Source organism: Chaetodon auriga, chromosome 18, assembly GCF_051107435.1.
Source record: "Chaetodon auriga isolate fChaAug3 chromosome 18, fChaAug3.hap1, whole genome shotgun sequence".
In the NCBI taxonomy this organism is placed as follows: domain Eukaryota; kingdom Metazoa; phylum Chordata; class Actinopteri; order Chaetodontiformes; family Chaetodontidae; genus Chaetodon; species Chaetodon auriga.
In genome coordinates, this window is record NC_135091.1 from 17583093 (window position 1) to 17603578 (window position 20486).

The window sequence follows — 20486 nt, forward strand, 5'->3', positions numbered from 1 at the left end:
TTTTTTTAATCAAGAGCTCTAACAAATATCGCTTTGTAATGAACAGATCAAACGTTCACAATATGCAAAGGCTGTCAGAAAGACACGTCGTATCACAGTCTCCCTCTTTTGTCCATTTTTGGTTAAATCAAGCTTAGTGGAAGGACTGATCTTTTCCATCCAGATACCACAGTGAATTTAAACACACACGTTAACTGCTGATTAAACGATCAGAGCCGCTTCACCTCTAACAGCCAGAGGTGGAGCAGGACAAGGCATCTGCTGCATAAAAACACCACCTCAGTGTGTGCGTGTGTCTGTAGATATATGTGTGCTAGCAGGTTCGTGATAAATGCTCGTGTTCACTCTACAGTACGGGCAGTAGTGTTGATCCATACATGAATTTTCTTCACTCAAATGCAAACAGTGGGGAAAAAAACAAACAGAACAAACACACAGTGTGTGCCATACGTACAATATAAAACAAACAAATCTAAAATCAATCGTAGAAAAAGAAAACTGGAAAGTGGTTTAAAATGGCTTTTTGTGTGAATACAACCCCAAATCACTCTCAAAACAAAGAAAAAAGGAAAATAAAAGCCAAGGAGGATTTTTGTTCTTTCCCGTGTAGTTCTCTATAGTATTTTCCTTCTCATATATTACTCTCTACTTTGAACCTATGTACATTACTGTGATGGGAACCTGTGACTTGGTCAGTTTGGTTGTACAGCAAAGTGGAACGTCTAGACTACAATGGAGGACACGTCCAGGTCTGCTGGATGACGTCACTCACACTGGACCAATGAGGAAGGGAGTAGCACAGAGGAGCAGTGATGATGTCAGAGGAGCCGGCACTATTAACGCTGCTTTTTGCTGATGGTCAAAAATTAAAAGTATAAAGTCACTGCACTTAATAGCATGAGTAAAAGAAAAAAAAAAAAGGTAAATCATTGCTTTCCTCTCTCTCTTATTTTTTTTTTAAGCATTTTCAATTTCTGCAGCACCCAAAGAGAAAGCAAGTGAGGGAACTGAGGAAGGGGTTTAAACTCCACCCGTCTGATTCAGGCCATGAAGCAAACCACCCCTTCCTCCCTTTGATAAATAAATTAAAATATTGTCCCCTAAAACCCAAAGGGTCCTATGTACAAGTACAAATCATTTTCTCAATAATAATCCTCTTCTTTTGTTGTTGCATTGTGATGTTTTCGAGTCTCTGAATGAATCAGGGGGCCGTGGACTGAGTGGTGTCAGTGAAGCTCGACGCGAGCCGAGACGGGTGGTTTTCATTCCTATATCGTATGCCCTTTCTGAAGAAACACATGCACACACGCTGGCGAGCGCATACAGCTTCTCTCAAACTCACACACACACACGCGCACACACACACTTGCACCCTCAAACATCAACACCCACATGTACGCGACCACTCGGTTTTGCTAACTTCTCACAATTTCCCTCAGAGAGACTCTTTCTTAGTGTTTCTGCCCCGTCCTGGAAGTACGATGAGAGACAAAGTGAGCTTGGAAAGTGGGACAAATGTTCGTCAGGGGGTGCAGTTCTCTGGGCAGTGGGGGGTGGGGGGGGTATTCAGAGAGGATGCGAGAGGCTGCAGTGGAGGAGGGAAGAGGAGGGTTTGGAGTCCTGTGCTGTCGGTCGGTCGGTCAGTCGGTCGGTCGGTGGGCGGGACGACAAGCTGGCGGAGGCTCATGTGTCCCAGCCCATCCGGTCTGTGCTCTCCAGGGACAGGGACTTGGTCTTGTGTGGGGAGGCCGGACTGGGAGGGCTGCTGAAGGTGGAGCTGTTGGAGGCCGTGGAGTGGCGCGGGGAGTCCGAGTCCTGGAGGAGGAAGAGGAGAAAGAGAGCGGGGGGGGGGGGGGGGGGGGGCATGTAGAAAGGGGGGAGTTTGAGATGAAGTGAAATAAAGGGACAGAGGACAAAGTAGATAAATGAGATGATGTCAGCAGAAGATCAATTACAGCATCTATAATTTCTACTGAGGAAAGTGGAAACTGTCTGGGCTGACAAAGGTATGAAATAAATGACTAGGACTGCTTCTGCCTGGACTGTGTGACTCTCTGCTCTTGGTAAACATGCACCTTCTCACAAGGACGTCTGTCTCTGCTCATTCTCAATGTGCTGTTGGGGAAGGAGGACAGACGTGAAGTCAGACTGCATCACATTGTTCCCACCCTGACCTCGTCTTCCACTACATTCCACATCATCAGCAGATGAACGGCTCAATTGACCAGAAGTGATCAGCTGAAGGCAAATAAACGTGCATGCAGGCCTGATGGGGGGGTGGGGGGGTGGGATGTGGGTTAAACCTTCATACTGTACAACACATACAGTGTGAAGACATTCAACCCCCCCCCCCCCCCCCCCAAAAAAAAATAAAAAAAAAATAAAAAGGGACATGATACCTGCCACTGCTTCCCTCTGACACAAGCAGAGTAGTTTGGTCCAAACGCAGGACATGTGAGGGACAGCGTGTGTGGTTCTCTTTCCTCTTCAGTGATAATTCAGTTAGGGGCTTTAGAATGATCTCATGTGCTGCATGAAGACATCTTTTTCTGGTTCAGTGACTCTACTTTGATGGACAACAATAGTCTCCTGTTCGGATCCAACCTAAACTTGCACAAACACGCGTGGCCGATGAGCGCTGTCGCACCACAGCCTCTTTTCTACCATCTATGGCTACACTGACACATCACACACTCACACTGGACATCCTACAACAAGCCGTCTGCGTCTCACAGCACACACACACACACACACACACACACACATATATAAAGGCCTGTCAGAAGTCAATGTAGACGGGCAGTTTTCAGGCATATTGCCATTTAAAACTGACGATATGTATCATTCGTGCAGATTGGGTGGAGCACTGCCCGGCTACATTGTGTATAAGTCTTTGTCTGTGAGACATGGTGTTTGAAGCATTCAGCCTTCACCCATAAGAACGAATGAAAGCAGAGAAGCGTCAGAGTTCACCTCAAACCATGCAGCTGTTGAGATGCACTCCGATGTATGATCAATGTCTTTGTCAGGTGATTACACATGTTCTTTAACGTTACAGAACATTACCTTCCCACATTAAAGATGCATGGTAGGAAGGGGAGGCATTACTAGCTGTAGCTGCAGCCTCCATCTTTTTATGTTGTTTATTGAGAATTTCTTTCATTTCAATTTTCATTTTTCTTATATAAACATATTGTCTTTAAACATGTCTGAAGAAACATTGGTTGTACTCTCTAATATGTAATATGTGCTCAGGGTGGTGGTGGAGCCCTGAATACACAGTGTGCTTATTACTGTGGATCCCTCTGGCCTAGTTGTTGGAAACATGGGCAGGCTGTGTGGAAGCAGACATGCTCTGTGATTGGCTGTGTGGGCAGCGGTGGAAGAAATGTATGCAAAATGGCCGGGCAGCAGCTTTTGCACCATTTGATCAGCAACCAAAAATGACGCAGGCCGGGTGAGGGGCGGACTGATGGTGCAGCTGATGCTCTGGTGGAAGATGTGACAAGCCATCAGATGCTGCTGACATGACGGAGCGTAAACGGTGCAGCGAGGGGCTGTGGGGCGGCCAAGGGTTTCGCTGACAGCATGTGACTGCAGTATATTTGTGTTGTAAACGCACCTCATGCTAATGCCTTCGCTTACACATACTAAAAGCCTCCACTGTGTTCTGCATGTGAGTGCATATTCAGAGACACGGTGCTCTCAGTGGTGTGTTTGGTTGCAGCTGTTGACATTACCTTCATCTTACTAAGCAGGGTCCTTAAAGCCCTTTTCAGATCGGGGGTCTTCTCCGACGGTGAGACTGCCTGCCACTGCAGAGGAGAGTTCAGACTCAGCGCCCAGCCCACAGACAACATGCTGGGGTGGGGGCAGGGAGGGCGAGGCACAGCTGGGTGAGGGTGAAGGGAGGCAAGGAATGGGGCAAAATGGAGCTGGCGGCGTCCAGGCTTATGGGCCATGAGGATGGGGAGCCACAGGAGGGATGGCAGGCGGTTTGAGGGTGGGGTAGGTGGGTAGATGAGGGTTCCGTACTGCAGTTACTCTTGGACTCTAGTCATTCTACTTGTGTGAGGGAATTCCACAACCAACGCTGATTAAACTATACAAAACCAGTGTTGAGGGCACCACTGCCTCAGTCAAGTAAGGTCTTAAAGCTGCAGTGCGGGACTTTTCCACATACACGAAGATCTGTTACATCCAAGTCTTTGCCAAATGAGTTCACACGATGCCGACTGAGCCGCCAGCATACTGGAGGTTTCAAATCTGTGGTGAGGGAGCAACCGTAGTGACAGGGGAGTATGATGGAGCCTATGGCATCATAAACTGGTCAACAGTGTTCGTGTAATTTCTCCCATTGCTACAAAAGTTCTGCACTGCAGGTTCAAGGAGGAGTACACACTGTTAGAGGGACATAATAAAAACTAACTGTCACAGTGTTTCTTTCTGTCGTTTGAGGCGACAATAAGCCCGAGCTAAGAACACAGCAGGCATCATTAACAGTCTCTACCAGGAGAGAGGAGGCTTCAGCGAGCTGACTGCGTTCACTACAAGGCGCTGACATCACAGGGAGCTAACCAACCGCGCAGAGAGGTGGGATGAGGTGAGAGGCTTGCACCCAGAGGCTGGGATGTTTGTGACAGATGGGACAGAGGGAGGAGTTCTTTGAATGGGGAACAATGTGGTCGGCGTTTGAAATATTTGAAAACTAGCTTCTACAATCGCATGGCAAGGAGACAATCAGGATCTGCATTTGGACTTGTTCATACAAAGCTGATGCTGGGTTGACAGTAACTCCGTAATCAGATCTATTAAGTGGCTATACAACAATCTGTCCAAGCAGATGTGGCCTGATTTGAACTAACAGTTAGTAGAATCAGAAGTATGTAATTAAGACAAAATTAGTTGTTAAGGTGAGTCATGCCAAGCTCTCGCTCCTCTCTTACAGATACAGTATTTTACACCAGATGCTGACAGTCAACCGCACATGAAGCTGCATATTCAATGAATGAACTAACCTCTCTGTCAAACTGTGACAGTGGAGCATCGCCACAGTCCATGCCTCCACCAGAGGACAGGGAGCTCTCAGAGGGGGATGTCATGGTCTGCCGTTTGGATCCGTAGCTTCCCCCTGACAGCTCTCTGCGCAGAGCGCTGCCATTCTGTGAGGACGAGCCTGTGGAGTGAGAGAGAGAGAGAGTGAGTGGAGGAAACATGAAACGACTTGAAAACGGTTCACCCTGCAGGAGGACAGGTCACATGTGAAGAGGGCCGATGTGCTGCTGTCACTCACGTATGCCCAGTCCGCTGCTGGCGCTCATGGAACGGCCCGGCTCGGCCCGGTTCTTGGTGATGGAGGGGATGCTGACTGAACCGCTGAAGCCCGCTCGGCTCTCCTGAACACGGACGTTCTGGTTTAAACACGCAACAGGGCCGACACACACACGCGCACACACACACACGCGTACGAGACAGAGTGCAGTGCAGGGGACAGGGGTGAGGAGGTGCAGTTATAAACACAACATGCTCATGAGCTGAACATGAACGTGGCTCTTATGTGACTGGCCACTGAGGCGTGGGCAGACAGACACGCATGCACGATCTTCATAAACACACAGCAGGTCAGAGAGCAAGACGAGTGGACTTTAGAGGACAAAGACCCATGAGGGTGAGGAGGGTCATTATGTGATTCAGCTAAGCCTCTCAGGTTAGTTTGTCTCTGTTTAAATGCCAGTGTTAGCATGCTACATCAGAGGATAAAGGGCAGGGAGGGGTGCTGGTTCTGGAGAAGCAGGTCTACAAACACACACATCTTAAACAATCCCAGTGCTATTTTGTTTTCGTGTCCTGTGTGTATACGTGTGTTTCTTTCCCAAGTGTTTCCCCTTGTGTTTGTGTATGTTTGTGTATGTGCCTCTGTTTTTCAGTATGTCTGTCTGTACGTACCATGGGCAGGTCTTTAAGGATCTGGATACCGTCTCCCGGTCCCATGTGGGCTACATGGTTGAAGTTGGTGGGGTTGGAGATCAGCTTGTTCCTCATCTCTGGATCTCGCAGCATCTCTCTGGAAGCACAAACATACACACACACACACACACACACACACGAGATGAGCAGAGGAACAAAAAGGCTCAGAGTAACAAAGAGGCCAGAACAGACACATTACACGTTACATGATGCTGAAATGTGGTTTTACTCAAGGTCAACCTGTGAATGGTTTACTATTTGTTTTTTTTTTAATATAATAAAATATAATAAAAATTGTTATCAACTGCACAGCGCTATACAGAGTGCTGCCTCGTGCTGCAGGTAAACTACCTCCTCTGCTGAAGGCGTTCCTCCTCTGGCACCCTGAAGGAGAAGCGTCGCTTGTTGTTCATGCTGCGCACCATCTGCTTCCTGCTGTTGTCTGATGTCTCCGGGACAACCAGCTCATCACCCTCTGGAAGATCACAACAAAGGCACAGGCGTGTTTACATGACAGGCGACAAAGTGTTGCAGATTCACTGAGAGTGGCACGTCGAACTTTCTACTGGTACTCAAGTTGCTTTTGTTCTACACGGCATATGAAGAACAGATGGTGACAAACTGCTTCAAAATAGTTCAAAAACGTAGAAAGTTCAAGCTCTGCAATGACAACGGATGGATACAACAGCCTTATAGAAGCCCACAGAAAGACAACGAACGACTCTGTGCTTTTTAGTACAAAATTGCCAGAACACTCTTCAGACCACAATGGATTAAATCTGAGACTTGACATTTTAGTAGTTTCAGACTTGTGATGCTTCACATGACACGCTCGTGCATTCTTACCGGCCATCTTGTTTCTAAAGTAGATAAGCCGGACTGTTTCCAGTCCCAGCAGGTTCAGAGAGCCGTCGACATTCAGAGGTCGCACCTGAAGGGGAAGCAGAGAACTTTATTATCAATCCACTTTCAACAACTCATTTCTGATCATCATAGAAATTCACTGAAGTGATGTGGCAAGGTGGCAATAAGAAGAATCAGTCAGATTACTATGGTGATTAATAAATAGCATTCATTCATCTAAACCACCAGGTGGAGCCAGAGACACCTCAGGTTGTCTGATTCACTGGGCAGTCTGTTTCTGCCGAAGCTTCAGTCAAACAGACCACAGCACTGACCTTCTTGAGAGGGATGGTCTGAATCCACTCCATGGTGTTGACATCAAACACATCGACAGCGTTCTCACTGTACACTGACAGGTAGGGGGCGTTGTAGCCTGGACAAAAGGAAGCAGCATTTGTAGTTCCTTGAGTCAATTTTTACTGTTAACACTTAAAGCAATACTTTAGGCATAGTTATTTAGTTGACAAGCTCGTGGTGAATACTATGACCGTTCGCCCTCTTTTAACTATCACTGTGTAAGTCAATCATTCCTGCACTCACAGGCAGCGTTGGGAACAGCTGGCCACATCAGCTCCTGCTGACGTGACCTGCGGCCCTGGGAGTCCACATACACTCCTATGGCGCTGAAGCACAGCAGCAGTTCCTTGCTGGAAATCTCCACGGCGCAGAGGGCATCCAGGCCCTGCTGGGGGATGAAGGCCAGGGTGTGGTCCTCGTGGTGCAGCAGGCTGACAGGGGACACGTCACCATGGACGCTGTGGAGAAATAATAAGAAGTAAATATAGTTATACATTATTTATATTTATTTCAGCAGGGAGTGAGCAAATATGAATAAACAAATGAAAACAGTAACAAAACAAAAAAGGAACATCTCCACTGTGTTTAGATCAGTCGACAGGTGGAGTACCTGTAGCGGGTGAAGCCAGACTGATATCCTACATAGAGACGCTCGCTGAGCAGACTCATCCACTGAACGGGCCCCGGGGCCTGCAGCTCTCGCAGCCGGCGATGACGTGCTTTACTCTTATTCACCTGGAGTGCACGAGGACAAATAGGAAACTGGTTTTACAGCAGCAGATAAAAAGAACTAAATAAGCTAGCACAGTTAGCTTGAAAGAAACGATCATTTGGAGAGCAGGTTCTACCTCGTAGCATATGATCTGTCTCTTCATGGCCACGCAGAGGCAGGTGAGCGAGCCGTTGCGGACGGGTCCAGACACGATGGTCTGGCAGCCCTTTGTTTCTGCCAGCTTGTAGGAGTCTGTCTCGCGGCCGTCCAGGGCCTGCGTGGGGAAGAGACGGACATGACGGTTCCTGCCGGAGATGACCGCCAGCAGCTGCTCCTGGAGAATCAGGTCGATGTGGTGCACTTTCTTGTTGTCCCCCACCCGGATTATTTCTGGGGATTGAGGAAGAGGAACGCGCTGGTCATCAATCCACTCTCTATTAATGCTAACACATTCAAAACAGCATCAAGGGGAAAGGACAGAATTCTCCAGTTTGTCCAGACTCAGAATATATGTAGTGAAGACTTTGAAGACGACCTTTTGGATATAAGACGCCATCACTTCATCATTTTGTCCTATGGGACATTAGCGAGAAATTTGGTCAGAGTTAGCATATGAATTCCTAAGTTATGGCAAGAAAAATGTTTTGTTTGGTCACAGAGACCTTGACCGACAACTTTCCACCAAATTCTAATCAGGTCATCCTTGAGTCAAACTGAACATTTGGGCCAAATCTGAAGGAATTCCCTCACGGCGTTCCTGAGATATCAGTTTCAGCACAGTGGGACGGACAGATGGTTAGACAACCCAAAAACATAATGCCTCCATCCACGGCTGCCACCGGCGCAGTGGCATGAAAACAAGTGAACAATGACACAGAACAGATGTTACAGACTAGCTCTTACCATCTTTGGTGACATGGATGACAAAAAGGCCTTCCTCGTTACCCAGGGCGACGCGCTCGTGATCTGAGGGCAGAGCAAATGAAGTGGGAAGGCCATTTCAGAGCCAGTAAGGGACACAAAAAGGGCTTCTGTGTAGAAACTGTTCTAATCGGCTAGTTTCTATTTTCATAACATGATGAAAACTGCTGGACTCAGACAGTTTCTCTCAGCTAATTAGCAATCTGTAAAAGCGGCTCCATCTGAACAACTACTCTGCAAATACATAAACAAGGAACCATTCTTTTATAGATAATGTGGGATCTTGATCAGCAGTGACACATTCTAATTGCTTCCTGTGGTACCTCTGGTCATCCCGCAGACTCTCTTTGTCGAGCTAATCTGTTTTTTAAGCAGCGATGTGAGTGTTGAGGGCCCACCTATGATAGCAGCAGACTGTGTCGTCTTGATGAGCGGCAGGGTGCTGTCGTAGGCCTCCTTGGGGACGTAGACAAAGCGCTCCTTGAGCTTGTTCTTCTTGAGGATGCGGTGGAGCTCGTTGAGGAGCCCCACCCATTTGTTCCTCTCCTGATCGCTGTCGGCCAGGATCAGGATGGAGGGCTTGTGGCTGCTGGAGGGGGAGAGCTGGGACGCTGTCACCTGAGGAGAGAAGAGGGACGGGAGTTACATGAGGTGTTGAACAGCAATTTGGTATCTAGCGGTGTTTATGCTGCTTGGTTGCAGACAATCAAAAGGACTTACTCTGAATATACAGGGGATATCTTTGCGGCTGGCGTGGATAACATCAGAGGCCAGGACAGAACTGACTGAAAACTCTTCATCCCTGTATGACACGATTGAGATCAAAGGTGAGACATGAAGCCTCAGCAAAATTGTGACTCCCATTTTTAAGTATTTTTTTAAGCATTTCAAAGACTACATGATTGATCAACAAATCAAAAAAATAATGTGCACATTAATTTAGTATCTGGTATCTTCAATACGTTTCCTTGCTGTACTGTTTGTTTGCAGCACACAGTAAACTACCTCAGGCTGAAGATGCAGCTGAACAGCCAGGATGCTGATATGAAATGGAAATATATTCTTTTAAATTATACTCTTACCTCATATCTATGACTTGGCTGACTACTACACTTGGTTGTGTGGCTTTTCCTTCTCCCAGTTCGTAGAGGAACAGTTTGAAGTCACACACCACAGCCATCGCCCTTTGCCAACCCTTCTTCACTCCTGTCGGTTTGGGCACCTAGAGCATGAAAACATGGTTTAGTGGTAGCTCCAATTTGGAGCTATATAAACCTATATAAAAATTAATTTTGCCTCAGATCCATGTGTCCACTGAAAGCTATATTTCATGTTTACCTCTGTGCAGTTTCAAAAAGAAAGCAGGGACAGTGAAAGCCAAAGTCTATTTGGCTTCAGGTGAAGTAAACAACTGAGAAACCTTGTCTCAAGGTCTCCGATCACCAACTGACTTCAATTCAACATAGACAACTGAAGTCTCTGTCAGTCTCACTCACCCTGACGTGCCCTTCATACACAGTACCAATCCCCCTCTGAGGGTCGATACCCAGCGGGCCCTTGGTCTGGTCCTGGGGTACAGGACACACAGCTGGAGCCTTGTCCGCACAGGTTACATGGCAGGAGAAGTTACACACTGGACAAGGAGACAGACAGGGACAAGATGCAGACAAATGAGAGGTTTGACTCGTCAAGTACCAGACTTAAAAATCCTTGGAAAGGCAGACTCAATCTAATGTATTTTCCTTCACCTTCTACACGTCCTGTACTTACCTTCACAGGTACAACCTTGACGTATGAGCCCCACCATGAGGGAAGTGCACCGGTTGCACTTAGTGGGTGTGGTGAAGGTCTTCACCACAAACTGATGTGCTTTGGACTGCGGAGAATAAATGAACAAGCAAGAATACATAAGAGACATAATCAGTGCGAATTAACATAACTGTGGCAGGGCTGTCCAACAATGAAGTGCCATCCTCCAGAAAAACCTCTAACCTTAGGTGAGGAGCGCCCAATACTGCCATACCCTCCTGAGCGCATGGTGGGGGTCTGGACTGTACGGGGAGGATGGTCTATCAACTGTATGACAGAACACACAAACGTCGAGCAGTGAGATACATCGCTGGATCTTGGTTGTGGTTTTGAATGAGGGACATGAAAAAAAGAAAAAGCCTGGAACAAGGTCAGAAGTAACAATGGAGGTGACGAAGCTACAGGTGGCAATAAATTGATAGAATTTAGATTTGAATCTACTGCTGAGCCTCAATGTTCTCCTTCTTTTAGTTATACTTCTTGCTTTTCTCCATAACTGAGTTACTTGAAACTCACAATGGCTGACCTATTTGACAAGATCAGTATTTTGAGTTGCTCTGAGTAACTGCTGAATCTTCATTGAACATTGTCAGCTGCATTGGTATGAGAAACATTTACAGATGCCATATTTAGAGAGAGGCTTTCTAACTGGTGACACGCAATGGGAAATACCATCCAACCACCAGATTCTGACACTGTACTTCACGAGGGAACAAAACCTTGCGGGCAGGATACCAGCCTCTATACAAGAACACATGCATTTCTTTCCCAGACTAAGGGGTGGTCTGACCTCTATGGGCTCCATATCACTAGCCATGGAGGGTGAACGTGAGCGGGACTTGAGGTGGGACTTAGGGTCATCTTCCCGTGATGGAGTGTTGGAGGGGGTGAAGTTATCCATAGAGTCCACCTGAGGAGAGAGAGAAAGGATGGAGGAGCGGAGACAGGTGAGAAAAGAAGGACAAAAACAACGAGATGCAAGTAAAGGAGAAGAGGATGAGGGGAAGGAAAGAGGATGAGATATGGGGAGGAATAAGGTGGCAGATGGACAGAGGAAGATGAGAGGAGGAAGGGAAGGAGAGGGAGAGAGTTAGTTAACAAAACAAACCAGAAAACAATATGCAGCATCCATGCTTAGAGAAAAGGGCGGGTGCCATAATATACAAATGGAAAACAGGATAAACAGATATTGTGGTAACATCCATTGGACTTTCAAAGCTATAGAAGAGAGCTGACCACAACTTTACTGCAACCCACATATAACACATGGGAACACATCACAGCCCAGTGACCATGCTAATTTGAGACACCACAAGCGTACACCATACACCATGCACGGCCATTCACAAAGCTGCACTGAAGAGTAAAAAAAAAAACAAACAAACAGGAAACAATAAACACAGCCACAACACGTAGCAACACCCCATGTCAATAAAACATGAGAAATCCAACACATTAATGCCTTTGACAACACAACAGTTTTCAGAAGTCCTGCCATGCAATCTGACAGCCACAGTAAACATCCGCAGGAAGGGCACACACAGATGAAACATCGACGTGACGAGGACAGCACATTTAGAAAGGCTCAATGAGATCACAGAGCGCAGTGATGGTGCTTACACGTCTGCCTTTGCTAGCTGGGCCAACGGATGGCGAGCGCTTCAGTGGCAGGAGAGGCAGAGAGTGGCAGAGACACAGAGATGAGTGAGTATCAGAAAGGCTGTCTAACAGAGCTGAAAACACACATTTAAACAGACTGAGGGAGAAACATGAAATGGTAATATGAGCGAGTATTACATGAGACCAGCAGTTCCCAACCTGTTCTTGTTTGATGTAGGGTTACCCCACATCAAACATCAGCTGAGCCAAGGTATCGTCACCAATCATGTTCTTATATATGGATTAGAAACTGGATGTGACTTAACACTGCTAATGACATAAACGTTTTCAGCTAATAGCTGTTTATCCTTTACTTTTAGCTAATTATGTCAACTTCTCTGCCTACTTAGCTAACTACTTTTCACACACACTCAACTGCAACACCTGTTACACCAGATTCAGGCTGATGAGCAGCTTACTTGTTATTGTAAATTTCCTGAAGGTGGCACTAATTTGAAATCCTATTTGGCTGTTTATCTCTGTAACATATATATGTGGATGTACTTCTTTAATCAAGTCACAGCTTTAACTGCATACATTCCACCAGTACCCCCGGTTGGGAATCACTGCATTAGATGACTGTATGTCCACGAGGGTTGAATTGAGGACAGAGGATAAAGAGGTTGTATGTTTGCAAATGGAAAAAAAAATCCACATAGTGATGGGAAGGGAGCAGCTGGGAAAGTCAGTATGGAGCACAGTGATGATTTAAGTTCTCTTTCTGGGAAAAAACAAACCAAAATCAAAAGAAAAAAACAAACAAAACAGCTAAATGAGAGATGGAGTATATGAAGGATTTATAAAAAATGTATTGAGTACTTTGCAGTTCTGTTCAACTCAAGTTCTAGTGCTAGAAAGCTACAGTAGAGCTATTTAAATAACCCACTAGCCTACAAGGACTAGCAAGCAACTGAATAAAAGGGCAGCACACTGCAAAAATATCAGTCTTAACAAGTACAGGACATGCACTAGAAGCAAATCATTTATCTTACTCCATTTATTTTTCCATTTCTTTCAAGAAAAATTAAATTTACACCATTTTAACTGACAGGACTGACATTTTTTGCAGTGGTTCCGCTCTTCTTCACAGTTACGCTGATGCACAGGCACAAACTCACAGGTGCAATGTACACAGATCTGCACTGTCTGTCTCAGCTAGGAAAATGTTCAGAGTCCTACAGCATACAGCTACTGTTACAAACACACATGGACCCCCGCCTAACCAAGACAAACTTACGTCTTCCCAAAACTCAATTAAAGAAGATGAAGATGAGGAATAAGAGTCCTGATGTACCAGAGAATGAAGCAAGGAAACAACCAAAAAGATAAAATGAAAATAAAAATTCATGTGAACAAAAAAAAAGCATGACAAAAAGCACAGATATAAGTCAGTGAACTGCAGATATAAGAGATTTAAGACGTCCATGTTGATCATGATCATAGATTGTAAATCTTATACGTGGTTGCTCATATCAGCTACATTCAAATAGACCCATGTAAGGTTTTTTTTTTTACTCTTGAATACTTACATCAAACTGGTCAAGCGCTGAGGTGGGGGCGTTGAGAAAAGCCAAGAAGGAATTCTGGGAATCCTGGTGCTTGACACCTACAGACACAGCACAAATAACACAACTGTGGTTAAGTATGAGATATTAAAACATCAAAGGGTGACTTAAACAAAGTGAGTCACAGGACTGTTTAAGAACTGGGGGGTGTTCCATTTGACCTCAGAAACAATACATTTTCATGTACACAGCACATGGCTTTATTTCTCAAATATGGCCGCTGACGCAATACCTTCTAATTTGTTTCCCTGGCTGTAATTATCCCTCTTTCATAGTGCTAATCTCTCACAAGACGTTTCAGTGTGCAACGTCAGCACGCAGTGTACTGTTAATGGCAATGGTAAAAATGTCGACCTCTTCGTAGCCGCAGCTCCTCGGCCTCTTTCTTCAGCCTGTCGATCTCAGCCAGGAGGTCCTGGTTTTTACTTTCCACATCCTGCAGTTTACTGGTGGATCAGAGACAATGTTGCATCAAATGTTATCCAGAGGTTTGTTCAGAATTTGTTAAATTAGATAATAAAGTAACTTCTTTAACTGCTGTTGTGAAGTGCCCGTACCAGTCTGTGGCGATGCTGTTGGCCTTGACCTTGTTCAGTTCATCCTGGATGCTCTGCTTGGCTCTGATCTCAGCGTCCAAGGCCGACTGCAGCTCCAAACGGGCTGACATGTCCAGCTTGGCGAAGCGTCGCATCTTCCATGGCATGTCCTGAAACAGAGAGGGGAAAAAAGTTAGTAAATGAAAAACAGTGACAGACGGAGTTCCCGGAAAGCATGTTAGTGCTGATCGACAACTGTTAATAAGCCAGGATAACTTTAATGTAAATGAATGCCAAATAAGACCTTTCATAACATTCATTAATCATCTTAGGAAAATAAGACTTATGCACGTCAATTTGATTCATTCCATAGCTCACAGTCACTTGTGCTTGCATAACAATAACACAGAGGAATTTTATTTGACTCTAGGGTGGTTGGTAACAGTGTTTGTTTGTGTGAGTGTGTGTGTGTGTGTGTGTGTGTGTGTGCGTGTGTGTCACCGTGGCTCTCGCTCCCAGGCTGGTGTTTCTCAGTCCCTCCAGCTCTTCTGTCATCTTAGTGGCCAGAGCCTGCAGGTAACCCCGAGCATCCTTCTCATCACTCACCCTGCAGCAAACACACACAAGTACACATTTCTGCACGACTGCACATGCAAACACATTCCACAGCCTACATTCGCCCACAACCATAAATACTAAAGGCCTATTAAGACAGTTATAAAAAAAGTTTTTAAAGCAGAATTATTTGAAATAATTAAAAAAAAAAAAAGGTAATGATTAGAGGACCACTTAAAGTATTTCACCCACTGAGGGATCCTATTTTCCAATTTGTCCACTGCAGTAGCACAATACCTCCACCAGAGGGCAACACAGATCACTAAATTCCTCTAAAAATGCATTCCAGACTGAACATTTGTATGTGCATGTTTGGAATGTGAGTGTGTGCACTGGTGTTTGTGTGTTTCTGCGTCTGGATGGATGTATCGTGTGCATGTGTGTGGTATGTGTGCAATGTGAGGACTGTGAGGCTCGTCCAACAGAGGGAAGCCGAGCAGCTGGCGAGGTGTCAGCTGCAATGGGAAGTGATCTGAGCCGAAGGGAGGGTCAAGTAGCTCGCAGATCTTCAGCGGCATGCGAGAAATGCTGCAGTTATACTGCATGGAGGAACCCAATACACTCCTAGACAACATGGGAGTGTGTGTGTGTGTGTGTGTCTGCTCTGAGACTGAATATAGCTGTCTCTCAGTTTGTGCTAAAGAATCAGTGGGAAAGTATACGCCTCAGCAAGTATTGAGGACATTTGAGAAAGCTGTGTGTGTGTGTGTATGTGTGTGTTTGTGTGTCTCACCATTGGATGATTTCTGTGATCTGGGCCTCCCAGTGAGCCACACTCTCCTTTTTGTCTGCTAGCTCCCTCATCTCGTCCTCCAGCTGCCTGTTGGAGCTGCTCAACTTCTCGAACATGCTGCTCAGCTGAGGAGAAGAGCACATGCACACACGAGCAGAGGAGACGGATCATATTAAACATCATCGAGTCGTGAAGTTGTCATTAGGTAGTAAGACACCTGGTATATGGATTCATGTCATGTCATGTAGACACTGACATGGACATTACATTAGAAAAACTTAGCGCTCTAATGAGTCTAGCAGTTGCTGCGTAGCTACAAGTAAAGGTGCTCAGCCTTGAACGTGACGACGGGCTCAATGTGTAGAATGAATCATTGTTTTGTTGGAGATTATGATGGATTTTATGATTCCCCTCAAATACATTGCTGCTAAGGAACTGTGTGGATTCACATACACACACCTATACAGAGAGAGGGGGGGGATTAATGTCAAAAAGTTTTCCTGAGTTCTTTAACATGAGAGTTGTGGCTAAAGACGTACCCATGGTGACATCATTACAAGTCTCAAGCTGCCCTATTGTTTGCTTAAATACCTCACATTGTGGCCACATTTTTGGTGTCTTGCAACTGACAAGACTGTGATGTAATGTGCAAGCTAAGACAGTAATTTAATATTGTTTTGCAATTGCTTTTCCAATCCTGGAGGCGGCTGCCAACCAATGTTTGGGGTATCTGTGAGGGCAGTCGAGGTCATAAAGTAATGTCAGAGCTGTGGAAAAGGCTTCGAGGCACTGAAATAGAAGTAAACACGGGATGAAATTCAGCATGTTTTTATAACTAAATGACATGTGCTTTATTTTGTAATGAGCTGTAGTGATGAAATCAGCCCATATACATATTAATTTTGGTTTAACAGCACTCTGGGATGCAGACACCACACCTCACCAGAAACAAATTGTACAATATGGCTTTAAATACAAATATGGCTTAAGGAGGGTTTGATTTGTATCTGCTGACACTTTCACAACGGAAACAGCTCTTGCACAATAAATCAAGTGTCTCTTGACTTTTTGGAAGTATTCACTGACATAATAAATGCAAAAGCTAGTCTAGCTAGCTAGTATTTTCTATTACAGTTCAGTAAATGCCATTCAATTTTATCAGGTCCCCAGATTTGAAAACTGATACAGCTGAATTTGTTATGTTTTCGTCTGCTTCTTGTCAACCGTAGGATTTAAAGCTCCATGCTGTGAAATGCTTCTTTTTTTTTGCTGTTGGGTGACATTTTTCTGCATAAAAAAATGCCTGCATATGGAGCGGAACATGTAGCCTCATTTTGGGGCGTCAGTTCTGCTACTGATCACACAGCATGTGAACACATACCTCCTCATGAGGTGGCATTTATTGAGATAAAAAGAGCGATTTTCGGCAAGTTTGTGGAATTAAGAGGGTTAAGTGAACCTGAATTGAATTCAAAATGCCAGTGGACAAGTTTCACATGGCTGAAGCACTGCATTAAAACTCCACACTCATCACCAGTTTGACCTTGACAGCAGTGAATATGAAACTTTGCTGAAAACAAACACAAAAAGACATACAGTTGCAGATGGAGCGGTTCGACTTCGTTATTAAGCGAGCGGTGTTGAAAGTCGGTGCCTCCTTTGAAAGATGAGGCTAGTCAAACAATAATATTTTCACACACTCCAAATGAGTTCTAGAGTCATTTTGTGCAAAGATCAGCACACAGACAGACAGATCTAATCCGTCCTGAGCGCTTCCGTTTCTAAAAACACGACTTTTCAGTATGTGAAATAACAGAAAAATACATTAAATAACTCCAGTGACGTGCAGTCATTCCAGCGGCACCCACATCTATGTTCTCTCTAGTTCATCAAGATATTTTTTATCAGTTGCAGACTTTAAAACCAACACTCAGACGTTTTATTCCATATGTCAAAATGCCTTCTACTTCTAAGACATTGTTTAAATTGGAGACTTTTTTGAACTTCCAAGAGCTATTTCCAAAGTCAACAGAGCATAATCCAGAGATCAACTCCAATTGACTGTGTAGGAGGCTACAAGGTGTTTTTATGGGGGATATTGAACAGTGATTTCTTTGGCGTAGCTGGGAGAGAGGGGGTGGAGGGAGGAATGTGATGACAGAGTTTGGGCCGGCTGAGCGGGGTTACCTGGGGTTAGGGAATTTTTTTTTTTTTTTTTTTGGCGTGTATGTATGTGTGTGATTTAGAGAGAGAAACAGACCACTAAAAAGCAAGACAGAAAAACACTGATTTTGTTATATTTTGTGAATCTCTGAACAAACGTTTTACCTTGTCCAGTTCACTGGACAGCTTCTTATTTTCTTCAGTAAGCAGGACTCTCTCCCTCTCATACTTCTCCTTGTAGTCGGCCTCAAACTCCTCACGCTCACTTTGGCTAGAGGAAAAACACACACACACACACACACACTGTTAAACCTGTGACATTGTATAAACTTCCCCAACCAAAATTCACAGGTGCAAATCCAATCTCGACTCTTTGTCATTGTAACATGGATCCTAACTCAATCTTTGAAAAACAGGACTGAACGCAGAGATTTGGCTTTTGTGGAACGGGTTTCTACCTTCCAGCCTCCTGAACTGCAGTGCTGGTCTCTGATCAGTCACTTAAAGGTACTGTAATCTAATGCAGTGACAAAGTGAGTATAAGCAGATTGAAAATACAATCAAATGTTGGCCGATGTCATGGCCAAACTCCCTCAGAATGCCTCATCTATCCTCCCACCTTTGTTCCTGTGTGGGCCTTAGATTCCACACATTTCCTCCAAACCTGAATCAAAGGCTTGGTACTAAGACCAGGTACACATTATTCAGCCAAAACACATTAATGCAGTTAGAATCTGATACAGCGGTGTGTTTAAAAATGAATTAGAAAGCAGTGAGAATAACATGTGAGTAACACCAGGCAGGAAGGTTAGGCTACAGGGTACAATAACAAAGCTCCAAAGCTTTCGCCTCAAAAACAAGATTTATTAAAATTCGATTAAACCGGTGGTTCTCAAAGTGGGATCAGGTGCCCCTGAGTGCCTACCCGGGGATCTGTACAAGAAAAATAAATGACTTCTTTCCTTTCTTGGTATTTAATATCCGAGTTGGCACATTGAGAGAATTTTTTTGTTTTGTTTTTTACTAATTCAACCATTTTCACGCTCTCTTTGCCATTCAAAACTGCAGCGGGATGTAAGAAAGTCCAGTTTTGCCATTTTATCTTACAATAAGCGAGTTTTCTAAGTTGCCGTGTTATTTCAATTCAATAATAAGCCTTAAATTAAGTGAACATAAGTGAGTACAATATCAATTTGTCATCTCTACAGCACTGTTGCTGCCTCATTGGATATTTGCTTTCAACTTCAAATGTTATGGCTCATTCGAGCCTTAAAAAGAGAACGATTTGTAACGGCAATAAGATCACTTATATACAGATAAGTAAAGGAGTGCTATGAAATGGTCCATATCAGCTTTGGAAAGAGGGATGAAATACTTGAGAACCCATTGCAGGAGGCTACCTGTACACAGGGTTATCTCTGGTTGGGTTAGGGACAACAGAACTATCACATTCTAATAATGTTACAGCCGAACAATAGTTAGATTAACTATTCAAAAGAAACAGCGCTTCACTGTTACTACACACTTCTAGCAGACAGAAACTATTTTTAATTCAACTCTAATTACCTCACACAATCATCACTGGAAAAGACAAAGAAGAAAACAAAAATAATATCATGACTGCCAGGAAATTGGACATACACAGTGCAGCAATACCACTAACTCCACTACAGCAACAATCCAGAATGAAATCGTGTAAACTACCTCTCACGGCGAGTCTTGTCCAGCTTGTCTTTGAGCATCAGGATCTCCTTCTGCAGGGTGAGGTGTTGGCTCTCAGCGTCCCGCAGCTCCTTGCGCAGGGCCTTCAGCTCGGTGCTATGCTGCGCCTCCCTGCGTGCCAACTCCTCCTCATACAGGAGCGTCTTCTTCTCCAGGTCTCCCCGCAGGCGTCCCATCTCCTGGGTCTGGTCTGCTGAGGCCGGGACGGCAGAGGAGCCGGCCTGCTTCACCTGGGTGGTGGGAATATGGAGAAAAGTAGGGATGGTGAGTTTCAGCAACAGATATGAGGATTGTGAAGGGGACCAGTGAGACTTTTTTTATCTGGTCTAATCTGGAAATCTTGAACTCATAAAGATGTCCGGGGACTCTGTAGATGTTCAGCTGTGTGTGTCTTTGCACACATACCTTAAGTCCTTCCAGCTCCTCCTCCAGCTGTCGGCTATACTGCTCGTTACGCTCTCTCAGCTTCCTCTCTTTCTGAGCCTCTGCTGCCTGCTCCTCCGCCTGTGCCTCCATCTGATGATGGATGCATGCATTAAGTCCAGTGACTGGATGTGGAAGTGTAGCTCATATCCTCCACATCCATTTCAACCCATCTTTTTTTATAGATTTAATAAAAGCATATTCTAAAACATGCAGAAGGTAAACATTCAGACCACACATACAACCACACCAGTACACAAGAGACAAACATACATTTTGTGGCCTCATTCCAGTGTACTGAGCTGTGTATCAAGCTATGAAAATGATGTACTACATTACTCTAAATTGATGGAAATCTTCCCAAATAATGCCTGTAATGTTCTGGCATGAATTTAGGAACACATTATACACTGAAACGAAGCCACTGCAACATTGTTTCTAATCCAAAACAAAATATTCAT

General features: G+C 44.8%; 1 protein-coding gene across 12 annotated transcripts in view; it reads right to left on the reverse strand.

The window, feature by feature from the left end:
• Positions 1 to 7: 7 nt before the first annotated feature.
• cdc42bpab (CDC42 binding protein kinase alpha (DMPK-like) b) overlaps positions 8 to 20486 on the reverse strand; it is a 69919-nt gene continuing 49440 nt past the window's right edge. Inside the window, exons 16-45 of one of the 12 annotated variants that reach the window (XM_076757074.1) lie at positions 20008 to 20118; positions 19585 to 19832; positions 19447 to 19461; positions 18046 to 18151; positions 15718 to 15842; positions 14871 to 14976; positions 14391 to 14539; positions 14188 to 14279; positions 13798 to 13874; positions 13506 to 13553; positions 12230 to 12268; positions 11400 to 11519; positions 10793 to 10876; positions 10571 to 10676; positions 10297 to 10433; positions 9883 to 10022; positions 9521 to 9602; positions 9199 to 9418; positions 8783 to 8845; positions 8016 to 8269; positions 7778 to 7902; positions 7411 to 7625; positions 7146 to 7243; positions 6814 to 6898; positions 6319 to 6442; positions 5947 to 6064; positions 5294 to 5396; positions 5019 to 5176; positions 3741 to 3815; positions 8 to 1815 (exon numbers count right to left, since the gene is read on the reverse strand). In XM_076757074.1, the coding sequence (XP_076613189.1) occupies positions 1684 to 1815; positions 3741 to 3815; positions 5019 to 5176; positions 5294 to 5396; positions 5947 to 6064; positions 6319 to 6442; positions 6814 to 6898; positions 7146 to 7243; positions 7411 to 7625; positions 7778 to 7902; positions 8016 to 8269; positions 8783 to 8845; positions 9199 to 9418; positions 9521 to 9602; positions 9883 to 10022; positions 10297 to 10433; positions 10571 to 10676; positions 10793 to 10876; positions 11400 to 11519; positions 12230 to 12268; positions 13506 to 13553; positions 13798 to 13874; positions 14188 to 14279; positions 14391 to 14539; positions 14871 to 14976; positions 15718 to 15842; positions 18046 to 18151; positions 19447 to 19461; positions 19585 to 19832; positions 20008 to 20118 (3555 nt within the window). In that variant the 3' untranslated portion in view covers positions 8 to 1683. Of the gene's footprint in view, positions 1816 to 3740; positions 3816 to 5018; positions 5177 to 5293; positions 5412 to 5946; positions 6065 to 6318; positions 6443 to 6813; positions 6899 to 7145; positions 7244 to 7410; positions 7626 to 7777; positions 7903 to 8015; positions 8270 to 8782; positions 8846 to 9198; positions 9419 to 9520; positions 9603 to 9882; positions 10023 to 10296; positions 10434 to 10570; positions 10677 to 10792; positions 10877 to 11399; positions 11520 to 12229; positions 12269 to 13505; positions 13554 to 13797; positions 13875 to 14187; positions 14280 to 14390; positions 14540 to 14870; positions 14977 to 15717; positions 15843 to 18045; positions 18152 to 19446; positions 19462 to 19584; positions 19833 to 20007; positions 20119 to 20486 lie in introns of all 12 variants that reach the window. The other 11 variants (XM_076757072.1, XM_076757073.1, XM_076757075.1 and 8 more) reach the window with 11 other exon arrangements.